The sequence below is a fragment of the Mus musculus genome, chromosome 15 (assembly GCF_000001635.26).
Source record: "Mus musculus strain C57BL/6J chromosome 15, GRCm38.p6 C57BL/6J".
Taxonomy (NCBI): domain Eukaryota; kingdom Metazoa; phylum Chordata; class Mammalia; order Rodentia; family Muridae; genus Mus; species Mus musculus.
Genome location: NC_000081.6, coordinates 12,243,757 through 12,266,121, shown reverse-complemented (window position 1 = coordinate 12,266,121; position 22,365 = coordinate 12,243,757). Strand labels below are relative to the sequence as shown.

General features: G+C 46.0%; 1 protein-coding gene across 4 annotated transcripts in view; it reads right to left on the bottom strand.

Moving 5' to 3' along the window:
- The window catches only part of Mtmr12 (myotubularin related protein 12), a 67,271-nt gene that overhangs the window by 6,119 nt on the left and 38,787 nt on the right, over nt 1–22,365 (bottom strand). For all 4 annotated transcript variants that reach the window (XR_001781539.2, NM_172958.4, NM_001356498.1 and 1 more), the window contains 8 exons: nt 21,009–21,138; nt 14,694–14,769; nt 8,389–8,495; nt 7,580–7,704; nt 6,476–6,554; nt 4,211–4,281; nt 2,225–2,397; nt 411–578 (listed from right to left, as the gene is read on the bottom strand). Coding sequence is in view for 3 of the 4 variants with exons in the window: in NM_172958.4 (NP_766546.1) it covers nt 411–578; nt 2,225–2,397; nt 4,211–4,281; nt 6,476–6,554; nt 7,580–7,704; nt 8,389–8,495; nt 14,694–14,769; nt 21,009–21,138 (929 nt within the window). In the remaining variant the exon portion in view is untranslated. The remainder of the gene's footprint in view (nt 1–410; nt 579–2,224; nt 2,398–4,210; nt 4,282–6,475; nt 6,555–7,579; nt 7,705–8,388; nt 8,496–14,693; nt 14,770–21,008; nt 21,139–22,365) is intronic.

Below are 22,365 nucleotides of genomic sequence, written 5' to 3'. Positions count from 1 at the left end.
TGTCCCAGAGAAACTCTAGGCATTGAGATAATGAAGAGAGGACATCTGGTCTACCTTTAAAAAGGTTTACTTTTAATTTGGCTTAACCCCCAAACTCCAAAATTGACTTTCATCTTAATACTTGCAATATATATTCTTGGGCTAGATACTTATTGTGTTTCAAGATTTTTCTGGGATGACAATATATAACCAGTGTGATGCAAGGATTAAATACTTTCCTAGGTAGGAACGGCTGGGATACCTCGAATACATGCCACTTTTAGAGTCACAGTTATACATGGAGTCTGTGAGATGCAGCTTCTTTGACACACAGAGACCAGGTTGGCCTCAAACTCAGAGATCCGCCTGCCTCTGCCTCCCAAGTGCTGGGATTAAAGGCGAACACATGGGTCTTTAAGCGGGACTCTTACCATGTTAGTATCTTTTTGATGAGGTGAATTGAAGAAGAAGGTGCTAAAAATAGGTATATACAGGCTATCTGACAAAACAGTCAGGTATGTCTCTGTGAACTCAAATGCTGGGGGATACTGGTGCACCAGCTGCCAGACGCAGTCCAAGAAAAGCAGGAAGATAGGGACCTATGTGAGAACAAGACACACATTACTTAGCAAGCCTAGGTCCAGCAGGGCCTGTCCCGAGCTCAGTTGACAGCCACCAGAAGCTTCGGAACCCTGCCTCTCTGGCGAACAGACAACCTACTCCAAGTGATGAACATTCTCAGGGAGACCAGGCCCTGTGGGTTAGCATCAGCATCTCAAGTACCTACCGTGCCAAAGACGAGTGCCTAAAACTGCGGAGTGGTTATATACTAACACACAAGAGCTTGCAATCCTACCTACGTTCAAATGTGTTTTGTTAACTGGGTCCTCTTTTGAGCCAGTTTCTCAGTTGAACTACACTTAAGATCCACCAGTGATCCTGCAACAGGGTAAGGCAAGACCGTGACAGTGTCCACCTTCTACAAGAGTGATCCTGCAACAGGGTAAGGCAAGACCGTGACAGTGTCCACCTTCTACAAGAGTGATCCTGCAACAGGGTAAGGCAAGACCATAACAGTGTCCACCTTCTACAAGAGTGATCCTGCAACAGGGTAAGGCAAGACCGTGACAGTGTCCACCTTCTACAAGAGTAGAGATGCAGGCCTATCACAGAACCGCTAAGAGGAAGGTTACGAATTATTGGATAAGGCCAGCTCTACATCAATATCACAATCACGTCAGTCCGGTATCCTTCAGAAGTCAGCATGTTGGTACTCAAGAGGCTTCATGCTACATATTACGGACAATACCACTAAGGTACTATAATCTCAGGCTGGTCTCAAACTCATCATGTAGCCAAGGATGAACGTGAAATTTATTCCTTCTGTGTCCATCTCCCACGCACTGGGATTGGAGGCATATACCTATATGTGCTAAATATATGGACGTCAAACATACAAACCTCACTGTATAGTAAGGGTAGGGCTCTTAAGTGTGAGTGACCCTAAAAGGGTTGAGCCTATCAAAGTATGTGTATCTCATTAGCCTTTCAAATTACTTCCTCCAAGTCCCTGCCAAGACTAAGAAATGGTGGTTTTTTTAAGTTTGATAGCATACAGAAGAGCATAGGTCTGGCCTGAAAGAAACTAAATGGCATAGTGACAGAGGCCTGAGTATCCCCAGCTACATGGGATGAGGAGATGGAAGACTCTGGAGTTCAAAGCCAAGGGTTTAGGCAGTATCACCAAAAGCCCATACCCCATACAACAGAGCAATGGAGAGGAGAGGCTGGGACTCGGCCCACTTCTCCAGCTCTCCAAAGGCTCTAGCAATGGATGGCACGAACATAAGGGACATGGGCTCTGCTAAGTGCACCTTCTATGGTAAACTTATACACAAAATACCACTCACTGCAAAGTTAAATTTAGCGAGATTTGAAGGATTCCCTCTTCCAAAGTCATTTTCTAAGTGTTACAAAACCATATTTCTCCTAGTATGAAACATATACATAACCTTACTCTACACAAGTTAGAAAACTTTGAACATGCTCATTGATTGATATGCTTTTAGTCCCGGAAGGATTCATGTTGTTTAAAGCGTTCAAAGTCATCCTGAGGTGATGGAGCAGCTTCCTGGTGTCTGTGGGGTATGACTTGTACCTGACAAGCATATTTGACGGAGGACACTGGCCCAGTGAGAGGGAGTTTCTCCCCAGGACTGCAACTGTCCGCAGTGAGGACACTCACCTCCTCTTTGTCACTCTGGTGGAGATGGTTACAGCGGTCCAAGAAAGAGTGGCCACCCATGACCCATTCCTTTTGGATGAGGCTCTGGAATCCAGTCCTGGTTCGACAGTGGGCGTCCATCATCACTTGCACCAGAGAGGAGAGGAGGCAGCAGAGATCAGAAGCATTCTCTTCTACAAGGAGGAGGAGGGCAGAGTGTTAAAGAGGCAGTGTTCTCATCCCACACAGCTAACAGGGTTCCTAAGAGCAAGATCGGTTATTACTTCCTATAGACAAGGGCCAGTTGGGGAGACAGGCTGCTTGTGGCTTATCAGGACAGGTCCCAGCACACAGGGGTGGTAAGCATAGATCTGCTTACTGAACAAAGGCAGCCCTGAAAAATCAACTTTTAGCACACAGCGCCTGTAGATGCCATAAAAGAGAACAGTAACAGCTATGCACCAATAGCCTGCCTAACTGCAGACGGGGCCTACCTCCCTTCCTCTGGGGGAGAGTCACCTTTCACTGCTCCAGATGCCGGCCCTTGTCTTCCACTTCCTATCCTTCTTGGATTGCTTTACACTACAGAACTTTTCAGCCATGAGTCTCTTTCCTGTTCTGTCTGAGGAACACAGAGGCGCCTGCTTCTCCTTGTCAAGCCTACAGGAGGAATTCTTGATATTCCTCCACATGCCCACCTGGAATGCACTTCATACAATCTACAAGGCTAAAGTCTATTCACAGAGTTACCTAGCACAGCTGACTTAGAGCAAAGGCAAATACATCCACAGTCATGCTAAAGCCAGGTCTACATTTCCCATGCTTCCTATTTATTCCCCCTTTCCAAAAAGGTCCAACTCATACTGCTTTTTAAAAATGTCCTCAAGGAAGATGGTGAGAGTATCATTCAGGTTAGAGAACTAGACCTAGAGATATAATCATGCTGTTAGCACTCTTCCTTCCCGTACCCTAGAATTACAATGCCCTAAATCTCAGGCTTACACTCATCTCTAACAACCATGCAAACACCTGGGGTTAATAGAAACAGTCTCATGAATATAAGCATGTGTGTGTGTGAACCTGCATGTGTGCAGGTACATGTGGAGGCCAGGCCAAAGGACAATTCTGTGTGCTGTTCCTTGAGTACCGTCTACCTTCTTCCTGCCCTCCAAGACAGGCCTTTCACTGGCCTTGAACTTAGGGTTAGGCTGGCCTGCCTTTCCAATGAGCACCAGGGCTCCTGTTTCCTCCTCCCTGGGCTGGGGTTATAAGCACATGCTCCCACGCCTGCCTGTCTGCTGTCTGTTTTCCAAAGCTACTGGCGGACTCATCTTCTCTGCCCAAGAGACAGATGTTTTTATCTGACCTCTAACGCGTCAGTCTTTGACAGTTCCATCTTGAAGGCAATGGCATACCTCTGGGGACATCTCACTTCCATCAGAACCAAACTGCACACACTGCACAGCTCTAGAGTTGGTCCTGGGCTCTCCCGCCTGAGTTCTCATTCCTTTTTACTAGCTATTTGAAACTTAAATACTACTCTTCTGTGTCCGTGTAAGAATATGCTTAAGGTGGTGTTCCCATTAGTGTGCAAGTGTGTAGGGTAAAGCAGAGTGCTGCACACGGACGGTGCTTAGCACGGGCACTCAGGGCTAAGGCATTAGTACCGGGTGGTCTAGAAACCACGAAGAGGAATATCTTCCAATTTGCTTTCCCTTCTATGGCAACTGCATCAAGCTGCCAGCACACAGACAGGAACAGTCATCTAAGCAGCTACAAGTCCCCCGGGGAAAAGGGTGTCCCAAAGACTGTTGGGTAAAGACACGGAACAATTCCTTCTTGGGCTGTGAGCAGGTCTGCCGAGTTCCACGTACACTGCGCCACTGAGATCTGAGCAAAGGATTATAGGTGAAGGAAACGGGGGTGGCGGGGAAGGAAACTAATCCGCTCTGCCAACCATACACACAAAAGCTGACTCTTGGTGAATGGGGTTGGAAACCTTATTACCCAACAGGAGGACGTTCACGTTCTGCGCTTCCAGGCATTCCGTAATCTCGATTGCTTTCTTCAGGCAGCGTCTACACAAGGAAGAGAAGGGAGCAGGAGCGTTAGTTACTGAGCTTGCTGCTATAAGCAGGACGTTTAGAGGTGGTTTGAATTACGGATATACACTAGTACACACAAACATACACACACACACACACACACACACACACACACACACACATTTATTCTAAGGGATAAAAGCAGTATCCTAGATATCCACACTCTTACATGCACTGCAATGTTCTCATAGTCATCAAAACATGGAAGCAATCTAGGAGTTCACTGACAACAGAACAACTTTGTGTGTACATGTGTGTGTTGGGATATTATTCCGCAGTAGAAAAGGGCATTCTATCACTGCAGCAATATGGGAAGAACTTGAACGAAAGACAGGTGCAGAAAGGCAAATGCTGCATAATTGCACAACGAGAGCCTACAAACGTCCAAGTCCGATCTGCCAGAGTGGAATGGTAGTCCCCAACAGACAGGCAGTGGTAGAACTGGGGAGATCAGGGTACAGCACAGATGCAAGGAAGCGCTGAGCTGTGGCTGTGGTGCCATCACACAGAGCCATGTGAACAGATTTCCACACCGTGCTCCTCACTGGGGTGTAGTCCAGGTACAGTGCTCACATGTGGAACTAGGTCCCATCTCTAGCACCACCAACAAACATGTAACGTCAATGTATAAACTCTTTGTCAATTAAATATTTATGAAACCCACCAAGAACTGCAAGTTTTCATAAGGGAGTCATAAAATCAATGTAAAGATGATCCCAGTTACATTTTCTTTTGTATTGGAATTTTTAGTTAGTATACCAAATAATGGAAATGTTTCTTGGCCATATTCATCCTCCATGCTACCCCCCACCCCTCTCCCATCTTTCCTGGTCTCCTCATGCCCCAAACAGTCACTCTTCCATGCTCATGGGAGGGGGTCAGTGAGAGGGTAAGAAAAATGATATCTAGATTCAGTTTGAGAAAATGTACCTTACTTTGTTCCCCTAACTCTTGTCTATTGTTATTTCAGAGCCACACCCTCCCTTCATGGTCTCCCCTCTACCTTTTTCTTCTTCTTTTCTTAAAATCTGTGTGAAAAGGTCTCATGCAGCCATCTTCTTACTACCCATCACTACTTCAAACTGCTGGGTTTCTTTTTGTTTGTTTGAGACAAGGTTTTTCTGTGTAGCCCTGGCTATCTTAGGACTCCATCTGTAGACTGGGCTGTCCTCAAACTCAGAGTCTCTTGAGAACTGGGATAAAAAAGCATATGTTCCCACCTCCCAGCTAATTATTTTTTATTAGATATTTTCTTTATTTACATTTCAAATGTTATCCCCTTTCCTGGTTTCCCCTATGCTATCCCCCCTCTCCCTGCTTTTATGATGGTGTCCCCTCCACCCACCTACCCACTCCTGCTTCCCTGTCTTGGCATTCTCCTACACTGGGGCACAGAATCTTCACAGGACCAAGGGCCTCTTCTCCCATTGATGACTGACTAGGCCATCCTCTGCTACATATGTGGCTGGAGCCATGAGTCCCAACATGTGTATTCTTTGGTTGGTGGTTGTACTGGCTAGTTTTGTGTCAACTTGACACAGCTGGAGATATCACAGAGAAAGGAGCTTCAGTTGAGGAAATGCCTCCATGAGATCCAACTGTAAGGCATTTTCTCAATTAGTGATCAAGGGGGAAAGGCCCCTTGTGGGTGGTGTCATCTCTGGGCTGGTAGTCTTGGATTCTATAAGAGAGCAGGCTGAGCAAGCCAGGGGAGGCAAGCCAGTAAAGAACATCCCTCCATGGCCTCTGCATCAGCTCCTGCTCTCTGACCTGTTTGAGTTCCAGTCCTGACTTCCTTTGGTGATGAACAGCAGCATGGAAGTGTAAGCCGAATAAACCCTTTCCTCCCCAACTTGTTTCTTGGTCATGATGTTTGTGCAGGAATAGAAACCCTGACTAAGACAGTGGTTTAATCCCTGGGACCTCTGGGGGTACTGGTTGGTTCATATTGTTGTTACTCCTACGGGGCTGCAAACCACTTCAGCTCTTTCAGTCATTTCTCTAATTCCTCTATTGGAGACCCCGTACTCAGTCCAATGGTTTCTCTTCTGTCATAGCATTTGGTCTCAGAATAACTAACCATGACATACCAGGTATCGGTCAATTCCTCTACAACTCAGAATTAGATAACTGTACAATTCATGTGCAAAGCAATGGGTTGAAATACCTGATTATATCAAGCCAGCTGCTGCTTTCTAAGAGAGAAAACCATTTTATGTCTGTGTCCCAAAATTCCGAACTGTTATCTGAAAAAGGAAAAAAGAAAAAACAAAACAAAACAGGAGACTTTAGGTTACTGCCCATGGCCACACCTGCAGGGTCTCAGGTAAATGAAATAAAACACAACTGTAGACTTCCAGTTCTGGGTCATGTAGTAAAATTAACCATGTGTAACCCATGCTTTGGTTAGAGGTCTAGAATGCCAGTTCCCTTAAGTAAAAACAGCTTTCTGGGTCAGTCATTGCTATCAGGTTGCCTGCAGTTAGTCTACACAATGACACTTCAATATCCGCTGAAAAAACCCTAAAATAGTAAAGACTGTGCCAAGGAGTCAGTTAGGAAAAGGTGTCTCGTGTGGTTTAAGAATGAGAAGAGCTGAGCAGAGCTGGGGTGCACGCCTTTACTCCCACCGCTCAAGAGGCAGGGAAATCTCTGAGTTCAAGGCTAGCCTGGTCTACAGAGCCAGTTCTAGGATAGCTAGGAGTAGTTGGAATGTTTTTATATTTCTTTTTTTTTTTTTTTTTTTTTTTTTGGTTTTTCGAGACAGGGTTTCTCTGTGCAGCCCTGGCTGTCCTGGAACTCACTCTGTAGACTAGGCTGGCCTTGAACTCAGAAATCCGCCTGCCTCTGCCTCCCAAGTGCTAGGGTTAAAGGCGTGCGCCACCACACCTGGCTTACATTTCTTATTAACCACACTGTTTTCTACTTTAAGAAACTGTACAAGCCAAAGGAGGGTTAAAACAAATTAAAGCATTCCCAATGTGGGGGGAAAAGTTGGTCATTCCCAATATAAATAATTAGGAAGGCCAGTGGCTCCAGGCACTCCATGGTTCAAAACCTGCTAGGATGCTCCACAGGGGAACTGGCTTGATATGGAAAGGAGGGCGAGGAAGATGGCCACAGTGAAACCCTGGGGAGCAAGACAGAAGCAGCATCACGGTGTGGGTGTGGCTGGGACCCGGGACCTCCGCCTCCAGCCTGACACTGCTTGTCAGAGCCCCTGCTCACCACCAGATCCATTTGACAGAGATTTCACTCAGTGTTCGCTCACCTATCAGAAACAGTTGCTTAAATTTACAGTATGCACTCTGGATCTCCTGCAGGGACAGGAAGTTGCTTGATAAGTCTTCAGTTTTAACCATCTCGTAGGGTGGCCTGTGGATAGTCTTGTAAATTCTAGGTGTCAAAAAGGAACATGAGGTTAGAAGTGCATATGTCAACTTGAGAGCTTGCTGGCCACGCGCCACAGTCTGTGTGACGCACCCTACAGCCACCCGCTCATTTCATCCTCACTCATGGAAACGGAGGTCAGCTTGGGTCAAAGCAATCTACTTACATAAGCTGCTCCTTTTGTGGTTACATTATGTGCTGTGACTTTAGCCTATTTGTTTTGGAGGGGCTAGAGAGGTGGCTCGGTGAGAGGTGGGTCTGGCCCTCAGCAGCTCACAGTCACCTGTAATCAGCCCCAGGGAACAGGTGGCACAGACAGAGACACGGGCAAAACACTCATACACAGGCCCTGAGTAAACTGTATCTATACTAAAGAAAAAAGAATGAATAAAACTTCCAAGATAATTTTGAAACATATACTCTGCATAATACAACACTACCATGGGGTGCCTGAGGCGCGGCCTAGACCTGATGGCTCTTAACATTACAACACCATGCCACTCCTCCACCCCTGCCTCCCACTTCCTCACACTCCCTGCAAGAGAATTAGAGTGAGTGTTACTCTCCGATTCCTCCAACACAGAGCACGACACCAGGTGAGCGGAATGGACACACCAGTGAAAACCACACCACACGCTTCCTACGGAACAGGAGCTAAACGGAACCAGAAAATGTACAATAAATACTGACCCATCCAAGAAGCTCTTCTGAACTTGCAAAGCACCGTCATCCTGTTCTTTGGGCAGTGCTGACATTTTCAAAAGGGCACTTCCATTGTGACAGGACCAACACCAGATCTACAGAAAGGAAAGAAAAGACGTTTACCGGATGGATTATTCAAAACCCAACAGGGGGCAGGTGAGTTTAGCATTTATGGTCAAGCAGGGACATTTATAACTAAACAAACTGGCTAGAGACGATGAAAAACATTTACTCTTAGAAATGAAAGAAAAAGGGACTAGGCAGTGAGACTCGCTTGCTCACAATCTAGCATGCACCTTCGCTTAGCCTTAGCACTGGTGATGTAACGGTTACCTTGCTCCCAGAGGGACGGGCAGTAGCTACCTTGGCAGTGCAGTGCAGCTTTCCTGACAGGCGTTCTGCAAGAATTAACTCCCTACGTTCTCACAGCCACGTCAGGTGCTAAGCTCCATGATTAGCCCCATTCACTGCTGGGAGCTCAAGTTCAGAAAGACCAAAGGACTTTCTCCACACGTAACAGTGGCTCCCAGCTGACTGCAGGCTGCGCCCCACCTCATGGCAAATGGGCAGCACGCTTCCCAGCAGAGAGGGCTTCGGGAAGAAGGTGAGCTATTTGACAGAGAATCTGAGACTCACAGAGGGAAGGCACTGATGAGGCTGTCTGTGAGACAGCATAAAGATGACCAAAACACATTCTACCTCAGCTGTCTGACAGCCAAGACACAGCATAGGGGCCACTGGGATCAATGGACATGGAGGAACAACAGCCAAGATACAGCATAGGGCCACTGGGGTCAATGGACATGGAGGAACAACAGCCAAGATACAGCATAGGGCCACTGGGGTCAATGGACATGAAGGAACAACAGCCAAGACACAGCATGGGGGCCACTGGGATCAATGGACATGGAGGAACAACAGCCAAGATACAGCATAGGGCCACTGGGGTCAATGGACATGGAGGAACAACAGCCAAGATACAGCATAGGGCCACTGGGGTCAATGGACATGGAGGAACAACAGCCAAGACACAGCATGGGGGCCACTGGGATCAATGGACATGGAGGAACAACAGCCAAGATACAGCATAGGGCCACTGGGGTCAATGGACATGGAGGAACAACAGCCAAGATACAGCATGGGGGCCACTGGGGTCAATGGACATGGAGGAACACCAGCCAAGATACAGCATAGGGCCACTGGGGTCAATGGACATGGAGGAACAACAGCCAAGACACAGCATAGGGGCCACTGGGGTCAATGGACATGGAGGAACAACAGCCAAGATACAGCATAGGGCCACTGGGATCAATGGACATGGAGGAACAACAGCCAAGACACAGCATAGGGGCCACTGGGGTCAATGGACATGGAGGAACAACAGCCAAGATACAGCATAGGGCCACTGGGGTCAATGGACATGAAGGAACAACAGCCAAGACACAGCATGGGGGCCACTGGGATCAATGGACATGGAGGAACACCAGCCAAGATACAGCATAGGGCCACTGGGGTCAATGGACATGGAGGAACAACAGCCAAGACACAGCATAGGGGCCACTGGGATCAATGGACATGGAGGAACAACAGCCAAGACACAGCATAGGGGCCACTGGGATCAATGGACATGGAGGAGCAACAAAGGGAGGGGGATGAGTAACTGAAGACAGGCTGAGGTGCCTGCATGGTTTTTCCTGGGCACTGCTTTTGTTATTTGGAAATGACCCCGGGCAAAGTAGTGTGCCTTGGTGCCTTGGCTAGGCACACAAGCACAGCTTCTGTGTCCTGCTACAGGTGCTGCAGTGGCTAACTGTCTAGACCTTGCTCTGCCGACCACACCATCTACCTTGGCTCAAGTAATGTTAGGAAGAAAAAAATGGAGGGGTGTGGTCAGAAAGCTGGCTCAGCAGGATGCTTGCAGCTAAGGCTGACAATCTGAGTTCAATTCCTGGAATGTACATGATGGAAGAAAAGAACTGAGTGTATAAAGTCCTCTGACCTGTCAGACACACATTACAGAATGAATGAATCAATGATGAATGAATGAACGAAATGCCAGTTTTCCCTCTTATTAGGCCCCATTCAGCACCACCTGCCATGAACAAGTCATACCTTGGATAAGGGAGCAGCTGCCTGGACAGGAGCTAGAGAACAGCAGAGCCATCCAGGACTCCGAGAATCAGAAAGAACTGTCTTGGGGCGCTATGAGGGACTATGTGTTCAGGAGAGTGGGCTGCTGCTACTGACATGGGAAGTGATGTCAACTAGAGAGTGAGCGCTGAGGACTGCTTTAGCATCTGTCCCCCAAAGAGCAACTCCCCTTCTAGGGCCAACCTGAACATGTAAGTCATACAAGGCAGCGGTATTCAGACACTGGAAAAACCGAGGGGTCCTTTGTGTCTCTCCCCCTCCTCCACTATGACAGAAAACAACATGCAAAAACTACCACAGGCTTCTATGTCTGCTGCCAAAAGGACAGAGGAATTTCTTGAAACCCTAAGTAGTCACGCCTACCAGCTGGTGGAACTTACTTGGATGTAGACGAGGGGCACTCCTAGTCACGACTGGATGACAGTACCCAAAAAATGAAACGTCTCTAATCATTTTAAGTTCTTTTTTTTTTTTTTTGTTTTTTGTTTTTTGTTTTTTGTTTTTTTTTTTGAGACAGGGTTTCTCTGTGTAGCCCTGGCTGTCCTGGAACTCACTCTGTAGACCAGGCTGGCCTCGAACTCAGAAATCCGCCTGCCTCTGCCTCCCGAGTGCTGGGATTAAAGGCGTGCGCCACCACGCCCGGCTAAAAGAGGTTTTTTTTTTTTGGTTTTTTTTTTTTTTCGGTTTTTTTTTCGAGACAGGGTTTCTCTGTATAGTCTTGGCTGTCCTGGAACTCACTGTGTAGACCAGGCTGGCCTCGAACTCAGAAATCCACTTGTCTCTGCCTCCCAAATGCTGGGATTAAAGGCTTGCGCCACCACCACCCGGCATTTTAAGTTCTTATTTGGGGCAAAAAGTGGGGAAGGGGGCAGACCTTTCTTACTTTTCAGTTGGGACATATGTAATAACCTTTATAACCATAATTGTGTCATCTCATATGAGGCACAAAGAGACAACTAATTGCTAGTCTTTATTTCAAAGAGTAAATCTAAACAAGCAACCTAGCAAAAATGGCAAGGACGAGAATGACCTGACACTATACTGGTGATCAATGCACAAGTCAGAAGAGGGTTAAAAGCCATAGCCGCAGCCGATGCACACGGCGAGGCCCTGGATGGGAGGCCAGCACCAAATAAAGGGAAAGAGAGCGAGTGAGGCAGAGAGGGGAGGGGAGGAGATTGACTGCTGCATCAGCGTCCAATCCATCCTGTGTGGTATCTTACTGCTCTCCATGCACCCCACTAAGGATGTTAAAACAGCAAACACCACCTTCCTAAAATAAAGCTCCTAACAAATGTGGCTGGCTCTTCCCCTACTTCTTAGGAGACAGTTTCCTATGCCTCAGCCCCAAGGCCTGGAGAGAACAAGCTGTATCTAGATTTCCCATGTGCAGCCATGAAGGAGGAGCCTCATTCCCACGTGTGTGGATAGCTCTCCTTTTCTGTTTCTTCCCACGTCACACGTCACACCCTCTTTTCTATATTTCTCCATGAAGGTGGAGACACTCATTTTCATTCCTCTCAAGCAAGTGTACTTTTCCAATAGTACTGCGCACTGTTCTGAGACCCAAGGCCCTTGCAGGTACCCACAACACCACAACATTTCCACTGTGCTGATGTGCACTGGAGGCACAGTACCAGTACGTGGTGAACCTACTGATGGCTCAGCACCAGTCAGAGGTTGGTTTTCCCTCTCGGCCTCCACTGATTGCACAGAACTCTTCATCTAGGCTTCTGAGCTTATGGACTCTACCCCATTCACAATGGCATCTCAGTGCTCTCATTGTGTGGGTCATTTTTAGGCAGCTAACCATGTTATTGAGGTTTCATGGGTTATCTAATTCTAAAGGGTCAGCCATCAATATGGGTTCATATAAGCAACACCAAACGGACTCAGTACACTGTGTGTATGCATGCACACTACTTATACATGTGTATGTGTGCATGTATATAGACATATGTATACACATGGAACAATTATATCCCATGCAGTTATTATACTATATAATAATTAAGGCAGAGTTGAGAGAGGGAAGAGTAAAGTGATGTAAATACAGTGTTCGTGTACAAAGTCCTGAAAAAATTGTATTTCTAAAAAAATTTACAAGGTGAATAAACTGAATTTATCACTTCACAGAAAGCAATTTATAAAATGTTGTCGATGGGGGAAAAAATTAAGCTTTAAAGCAAAAACTTAGAAATGTGGAAAACTAGAATGTAACATTATGAATAGCTTCCTATATGGACTCTTCTGGTAAGAGGATACGACTGAAGGGTCAGTATCTACATGTCTCACCCATGAAACAATATTTCCAGAATGTGTAACAGGACAAAATGCATCCTTTAAATTCCATTCAAAGTTTAAGACAGACTGGTGGATTTTAATCACAAAAAAGGAACAGTTCCTTGTGTTTTCTTTTCTTTTTTTTAAAAGATTTATTTTATGTATATGAGTACACTGTAGCTGTACAGATGATTGTGAGCCCTCATGTAGTTGCTGGAAATTGAATTTTTAGGACCTCTGCTGGCTCCAGTCAGCCCTGCTCATTCCGTCCCAAAGATTTTATTTATTATTATACATAAGTACACTGTAGTTGACTTCAGACGCACCAGAAGAGGGCATCAGATCTCACCACGGGTGGTTGTGAGCCACCATGTGGTTGCCGGGACCTGAACCCAGGACCTTCGGAAGAGCAGTCAGTGCTCTCACCCGCTGAGCCATCTCGCCAGCCCCTACTTGTGTTTTCAAATTCCTTACTATGGTCACCTTTGTGAAACTGTTACGGACCATGTCTGGTGCACCGTCAAATAATAAAATGCTCAGTCCAGCCTATCTATGCCTTCCTTTCCAAATGCACATGCCTGAAGCTGGAGTTTCTCTGTGGTCTGTAACTGGTCTTCTGCATACCACCACAGACTGAATAAAGGAATCCAGCTGTCTTTTATTTCCAAAATCCAAAATTGTGCTATCCCATTTGGCTTTTTAGATAGTTATTTTCCATAAACGTATATGATAAATGCTTAATGCTTAATGATAAAATGCTTCTTATATTTTTTCATTAAAATTCAATTTGACAAAAAAAAATTAACACGGTCTCACTCTAGTCTACACTGGTCTAAAACTTAGGGAATGCATGCTGGCTTCAAAATCACGGCAATCCTCCTGGCTCAGCCAGGGCTGGAATCACAGGCATGAGCCATCACACCCAGTTTTAACTGGAATTTCTAAAATGGCACAACCCACATAAACAAAACTCTTTCACAACTATGGGGATTTTCAAGAATGCAAAGGTAAGTATGGAAACCTCAGCTGTCAGTCAGGGCTGGACACTGGTGGAATGTGACCCAGCTACATCCCAAGAACTTTTTTCAAATTCTCCAATTTAACTACATCTAGTTGGAGATCAGGAAAACTCACATAGCAATCTGCATCTCTGGCTTCCTCTAAAAAAAAATCCAGCCACCTGGCAATGTTCAGTCACCAGAGCTACAGGCTGGTGCTGAAGCGCTGCCCTTCTGGGCCAGACACAGGGATATTCACTCCCTGCCCAGCCTGCCCTCCGTGGGCTCTGGGAATGTGACGGTGTTTTACCATCTCAGCTCACACTCCAGACTCTTCTGGCAGAGCAGCCTTGTGTACGTCACGTGCTTACGATTCTGATTCCTGACCAAATTCCCACAGGCTGTGGAACTCTGTCAACAATTAAAAGTCGGGTCCATCTAGTCGTGCTTTATTAGGCCAGTGACATTAAAGATGGCTCTCATCCCTTCTATCCTGTGCTTCATGCTGTTTTATAAGAGAAGCCTCAGCAATGCCCAGATCAAGATTAACAGAGCTGGCCCAAAGCAATCTTAAATCCCACTGTGAGTAGTGTCGGCTCAGGCACCGAATGCTGAAGTGTAAAGCAGTGGGCCTACTCTCCTCCTCAAGTGCCTCAGCGTCTGCCAAAACCTCAAGATGGCTTCGGACTTGCTCCAGGGAGCTCACCTTTAGGAGGCAGCCTAGGGAGTCCCTGTGGTATTTTGGATTCCTCTTACACTGCAGACAAACTCTGGAGCACTAAGCCAAGGGCCCTAAGGATCAATGCTAGGATGGGCTGAGAGCGCTGCGTCTTCTCTGCCGGGGTTTCCAGATGTACTTACTGGTATACCATGGCCCTGAAAACGCCTCACATCGTCTTCCGGAAGGGGAGTGGGGACAACGAAGTATGCTGGCAACCTAGAAGCAAGAGATAGCATCAGTTCTTAGACACTTACTTCACAAAATCTGTAAACACTCACAAAAGAAAAAACAAAGTGTTACACAAAGGACCACACTTCCGTTGAGACCCAGCCCAGGTGAACTGCTATCCCTGGGCGGCTGACTGCTGACAGACAAGCACTGTGATCAGACAGGCTAGGAATCCGGATTCCAGCCCTAGCTCTGCCTATGATTTGCACAGCCCTGACTCTGCTGGCAAGGGAGCTAAGTTGTTCTGCCCTTCTGGGTCGGTGTCCTCTTCTACAAATGAGGAAGATGGGGGAGTGGGTATGGCTCTGCAGCAGAGCCCCTAGCCCTTACAAGACTCTAGATTTGACCTTTAACACTGAAAAGGAGGGAGACTAGAAAATGTGATATCTAAAAATATATATAGTTCAAAATTTCATCAAAGAGTAACAACACAAACACCTGTGTTGCTTCTAATTACACAAATCGAATGTGAAAATTGGTAACCATGACTGCTATCCATTTTATCACAACTCTGAGACAGGCATGGCGGCATGACTTTAATTCCAGCTCTTAGGAGACTCTCTCTGTGAATTCAAGGCCAACCTGGTCTACAAAATGATTTCCAAGACAGACTGGGCTACATAGGAAAATCCTGTCTCAAAACAACACAAAAACACAACAACAGGAGAAAGACCCAGTCCTAGCCTACTTCTGCCAACCACTGACGTTTATGAGTGCTCCTCCGCGGCAGACTTCCCCAATCCATTACACGAACAATGCATTTAATCCAACATCACTGTCAAGACTGTAGTGTGATCATTTCATTTTACAGATAAAGAAAAAGGGAAACTAAGACACCACACTGACTGAGGCTCTTTCTGAGTTACACTATTGAAGTGGAAACTAATGGGTTCTTTGGAAAGTCGTTTGGATGGTGTTTTACTGGGGGAAACACATGAAGGAATGTTTTACTGGGGGAAACACATGAAGGAATGTTTTACTGGGGGAAACACATGAAGGAATGTTTTACTGGGGGAAACACATGAAGGAATGTTTTACTGGGGAAACACATGAAGGAATGTTTTACTGGGGGAAACACATGAAGGAATGTTTTACTGGGGGAAACACATGAAGGAATGTTTTACTGGGGAAACACATGAAGGAATGTTTTACTGGGGAAACACATGAAGGGATGTTTTACTGGGGAAACACATGAAGGAATGTTTTACTGGGGGAAACACGTGAAGGAATGTTTTACTGGGGGAAACACATGAAGGAATGTTTTACTGGGGGAAACACATGAAGGAATGTTTTACTGGGGGAAACACATGAAGGAATGTTTTACTGGGGAAACACATGAAGGAATGTTTTACTGGGGGAAACACATGAAGGAATGTTTTACTGGGGAAACACATGAAGGAATGTTTTACTGGGGGAACACATGAAGGGATGTCTTACTGGGGAAACACATGAAGGAATGTTTTACTGGGGAAACACATGAAGGAATGTTTTACTGGGGAAACACATGAAGGAATGTTTTACTGGGGAAACACATGAAGGAATGTTTTACTGGGGAAACACATGAAGGAATGTTTTACTGGGGAAACACATGAAGGAATGTTTTACTGGGGAAACACATGAAGGAATGTTTCGCTGAAGCAGACACAGGAGAGAGAATGTTCTGCTAAAGCAAACACATGAAAGGCCATGTGATGGATTCTCTGTTAACAACACACATGTATTGGTCCACCTTACATTGCATAGCAGAGCTCAGTTTGTGGAACTCTGAGGACTCTGGCTGACTGGATGCACATGCCGAGACAAAACGTGATGCTCGGAGGATATAAATGGACTCAACAGAGCAATAGAGACAGAACTTGACTTGCTGGTACAGCTAGCTGTACAACACTTGTGGGTCTCAAGTCTTCACTGATTTTCATTTCCCTGAGAGAGACACAGCGGAGAACTCCTGGCATCCCTCCGGGTCCCTCCTGCTGACTGGTTAAGGCCTGGCTGTCTCTGCTAGGTCTTGTCACCACTGTTGCTAACCTGACTCTACTGAACCGGACTGCTGGTGTAGTGTTTGAAGTGTCTGTGAGTGGATAGAGCTGCTGCTGCCTGCTAACCTGTGAACTGCCGATTTTCAGACAACATAGACGGGAGATGCTCCAAAGAAACTTTCTAAAGAGGTCAACCCCCACCTGTGTCTTTTCTTTTCCGCTCCCTCTGGTTGGTGGGCCACAAGGGAGGTTAAAGCACTTAAGAACCATCATTAAAAATAAGGTTTGAAAATTTAGTTATACACTATGATTTTGTTATCTTCAGGAGAAACATCTTTACAAGAATATGCCTGCTAAACAGAAGAACACGAGAAAGCTAATTTTTCAAAGTTGCAGGAACCAAAACCACATGGGTACATTGGCTCCTCGTCATAACTAAAGCCTCCTGAGACTGAAGGCACCTGTGTGGCTTTGCTGTAATGGAAAGTAATCAGATGGTGTTTGCATATACACTGCATGCTTGACGCCAATCTGTCAGAATCCTCGATAGGACAAACTTCAAAAAAAAAAAAAAAAAAAAAAAAAAAAGAATGTATGTGTATGAGTGTGTACCTGAGAGTATGTCTGTTCACCATGTCCATGCTAGTGACTTCAAAAACCAGAAGAGGGTGTTGGATTCCCTGGTTGTAGAGCTATAGACACACATTCTACAGTATCTAGAGTTGTGAGCCAAACATGTGGGTACTGACAACCAAACCCCGGACTTCTGCAAGAGCAGAAAGTAGTCTTATCCACTGATCCATCCCCCAGCCCCATGGGAAGATGGATCTTTAAGTCAGAGATCAGACACGATGACTGAGCCATTCATCAATTCACAGAAGGTGGACCTACATGAAGAACCACTAGGGGGCGTGGCCAAACTCCACTGTGGGAAACAATTAGCAAAGAGCTTGATTTCTTCAAGAAAAAGTGTGAGTCTACACTTAAAAATCCATCAAGAAATGGCAAAAATGCTACTCAATCTTTATTAACAATAAATTTAAAAAAAGAATTCTTATAAAAGCGAGTCAAGAATTGGGGGTGTACTCCTATAACTCTAGCAATTAAGTAGCCAGCCTGGGTACAGGGTGAAACCCTGTCTCAAAACAGACACACACAGAGACACACACACAAGCAAAACAACTTCCCTCCACTCCAAGGCAAACCAAATCCTGGGGAATTTGAAATACTAATTAGATATCAAAGAAGCAGTGTGAACAGGCATAACACAGGTCTGCAATCCTAGGACTTGGGAGGTAGAGGTAGGTAGATCTCTATGAGGTCAGTCTGGTCCTCATAGAAAATTCCAGGACACATGCTACAAAGGAAGACCCTGTCTCAACAAACAAAAAGTAGTAGTGTGAATTTGAAAAGTATGATGTTTTCATGCTATGCTTATTAAAAACAATGCAGTCCTTTGTTCTTTGTAATATACACTGAACATAAATGAAATGAGCTTTGAAATTCTTTTCCCAACAGTGCAGAGGGTGAACAAGCGGGTGGATGTATAGAGAAGACAGGGTTAGCTCTGACTTCGTCATTGTCATGCCCAAGCAATGGGTAAAACGAGCTTTGCCATACATGTTTTTGCTATAATGCTTCAAAATTTGTATTAAAGAAACCTCAAGGATACTTTTAGCAATTTATTTTTCTATGTATGTGCAGGTCTGTGTAATTATATGCCGCGTGTGTTTGGGTGCTGGTGGCACAGATTCCCTGGGGCTGGAGTGACAGGCAGTTGTTAGCCAGCCAGACACAGGCGTAGGACACTAAACTGGGGTCCTCTAGAAGAGCAGGAAGTGCTCATAGCTCCCAAGTCATCTCTCCACACCCCCCCCCCCACAGACAATTGTAAAAGAAGAAAGATCATGAGACCTTGACATACACCCAGGCCTGTGAAGCACTGGCTGTGGCTAAGGTCCTCCAGTCACTAACAGCGTTGTGACCTTGACTTCTGAAATACTGAGCTACTGCATTTTCTTACATACTTGCCTGAGCACGTGGACAGTAAGCTACGGTTTCTTTAGGGAGTCACTAAAGTAAAAACATTTCAATAGATCAATAACCTTTAAACTCAAAATGCCCATTAAAAGCACAGGGAAGGATTAGACAATTATCAAAATCCAGGCTTGTCCCCATGACTACAAATCAGAAGCTCAAAGCTCTGCAGGAGCACAGGGGATTAAGTTCTGCTCTGCAATGTCATGCTATGAGGGCATAGCAGACTGGCTCAGCCCCACCTACTCAGTGACGCCTGCATTCCTGACAAGCTCTGTGGGGACTGAGATATCTCTGGGAAGCACTGACTGAATGGTGCCATCACCAGAGGAGTTCTCAGTGCCCCCCTTAATACACATGCCATAAAGCTGCAGTGGGCCCCTGGTCCTAAAAAGGTTTGCATGCCTTTCCCGTCCAGTAAGACTGAATATTCTACAGTGTCACCTTTCTAGTTAATTCCATTATACAAACCTGTTCACACAAACCCATTTAACACGTCAGACCGACCGTCTAGCAGATTAGCCTCTGTTCATGAACACTGAGCACCACACCAGGCGCAGGGTGGAGGGTGAGCTCACCTGTCCCGATTAGCTCTGGCAGATCCCGGGCAGTCCCCAGAGACTATGAGCAATTACTTCTTCCTCTTCAAAACAGTCCCTTTAGAAGCAGGCTGAGTTCTGAGGCAAGAGCCTGTCTCAGGGCAGCTTCATTATGGAAGCTGGGCAATCCACTCAGGCACAGCTGTAATCTGGGAAGGGTAGCCCAGGACAGAGCTACATCACGCTGTGTCAGCACTAGTTCATGGGTCCCTCTGTAAAGCACACATCCCACAGGGCCACACACCTTCTTTTATCTCCACAGAGTACAATGACATAAAGATTTAGGAATAAATTCCAAAAGAGAAGTAGTTGGCCTGTGGCACCGTACAGCCAGTTCTGACGATGGTACAGTTTCTCCTTCTAACCCACCCTGTTCATGTTTCAGGTTGAATCAAAACTGATATACTGAAGAAACCTGAGACACTCAAATGTAAAAAGTGCTATAAACCTACAGTACTTTATGAAGCTGTCAGCACAGTAGGAAGCTCTGCTCCCAGTGATAAGATTCAAGTTTCTAAAAACAGACCAGCAGAGTCATCCTAAAAATGTGGGCCAGATCACTCCCTCCTCTGCTCAAACTCCCCCCAGTGTTCTCACAATCAGAAAGAATAAATTCCCCAGGAAGCATCCAACTATCCCTTCCCTCGTCCTCTACTCCCCCCTTCTCCCCGCTGATGAAGGGCACCTGGCTGTTCTACCTACCAGGCTTCCCTCTCTCCCCTTCTCTCAGCTCTGAACAAAGGGCACTTACCCTGGCTGTCCTGACTTGCTATGTAGACCAGGCTCACTCAAACTCAGAGATTCACCCGTCTCTACCTCCCAAGTGCTGGGATTAAAAGCATGTGTCATTAAGCCCAGCTGTGTGTGCTGATCTTCCAAAGGACCGGAGTTCACTTCACAGCCCTCTCACAGATGCCCATAACTCCAGCCCATGGGCTCTGTGATGACTCATCATGGCTGTCAACGTGACTATATCTGAAATCAACTAAAACACAAGCTCTGGGCACTCCTGATCACATCTGGAGTAGGAAGACACGGTAAATGTGGGTGGCATCTTCTGGTAGCAGCCTGGACAAGCATAGGAAGAAGAAAATTGCTTTCTTTGCCTTCTTGTCCTCACTTTTGCTGACAAGACCATCTACCTGTTGCTGTGGTATTCCTTTGCTATCAGAACTAACTTCTTCAACATTTCAACCTAGGTGAAGGTCAGCAGCTCTCCAAGAATCCTCAGTCCTTCAGCGCTAGCCTGGGCCTGCGGAGAAGCCAGCCCTGGAGACTGAGCAGCTGCTGCGGGGAGGCAGCCCACACCCTGGAAGGAAACCTAATAAACCATTTCTCTGTGCGCGCACACACACACACACACACACGTGCGCACGCACGCATGCACCCACCCACGCGCACACACACACACACACACACACACACACACACACACGCACACACATGCACACACATGCACCCACGCACGCGCACACACACACACACATCCCCATCCTCTCAGACGTGCTTCTTAGGAGAGCCCTAATATATGATCTGAGGCCTTCTTCGGGCCTCATGTGTCTGGCCACAGACACTTATGCACATACTCACACACATAATGGGGAGAGCTTACCTGTCAGAGACTCGGTAGCCTTCATTCACACTCACTGTTCTGTACTTCACACTACCCTTGGTCCGCTCCAGCTCCCAACACCAGTCTTTCGGAGTGTCAAACATTACAGTACAGTTCCTGGAATCAGTGGCTAAGAAAACAAAATGAGCAAGGCAGTAAAGTCTTTGCATGATGCTGGTATCTGTTCATGTGGCCGCACAAGCTCTGAATCCAATTTATGACACTGAGTCTATTTTTAATCGAAGAATAATAAATTCACACCTTAACTGTTTCACTTTCTATCACTCATCCAAAATTACAATGGGAACTGTATTCAAATGTTTACTACATTTATTTATTTTGTGTGTGTGAGAAATGCATGCCTGTCATGGTACACATTTGTTAACCAGAGGACAACTTGGCAAGAGTCAGTTCTCTCGACATGTCGGTGCTGGGGATTAAACTTGGATTAACAGGTCTGAAGGTGATCAATTTTACCTACTGAGCCAAAAAACTGGTCCATGCTATCTCTATATATTTAAGAAAGGAGTTGTTTTGTTCTTAATCTTTTATGTGTGTATATTATGTGTATATGCATGCTTCTGTTTCTATATGCTCAGAGTATGTGGGAACCTAAAGGACTCAGGATACGGTGCTGGCCCTCTGGAGCTGTAGTTACAGGCAGTTGTGGCCACCTAATATGGATGCGGGGAACTGAGCCTGTGTCCTCGGGAAAAGCAGCAAGTGCTCTCAACTGCTAAGCCGTCCCTCCAGCCCTACAAGGCTATCTTGTTCCATTCCTTGCAAAAGTAATTTCTAGCTCCATTCTCAGTCATCTGCCCATGAAATAATTTACATAAGACACAAACCCTGTGAAACACTGAAAGATGAGCTTGGCACGAAGGCTAAGGACTGAAGTATTCCTAGCCCCACCACATGTGTCTAACACGGCACACTGATGAGAACAGCATGTCAGACTCTGGAGCATCAATCCCCCTCCAGTCTGGGAACCTCTCCCTGCAAGAGGAATCCAGGATGGCACTTGGTTACTGCAGGCCACAAACAGATCAGAGAGTCACAGGGAAGACAGTGGCCAATAGCCAAGGCCTGCATCATGGTGACAGGAACTTTGGCTAGTAAATCAGCACTCTTAGAACAAAATGTCCACACGGACTTCCCAAAGCTCAGCAGAAATAGCTGTGGCCTTCCTCCAGACCATCCCTGATTGCTGGAAGTGTCATGCACACCGAAAAACCCAAACTTCCTGGAAAAAAAGGCAAGTGCTTGCTAAAACCACCCCAGCTGCTTCTGTTAAATAAAACAAACTTATGGTAAAAGTAGCTAGAACAATAACAATCAATGTTTACATACATTGAAT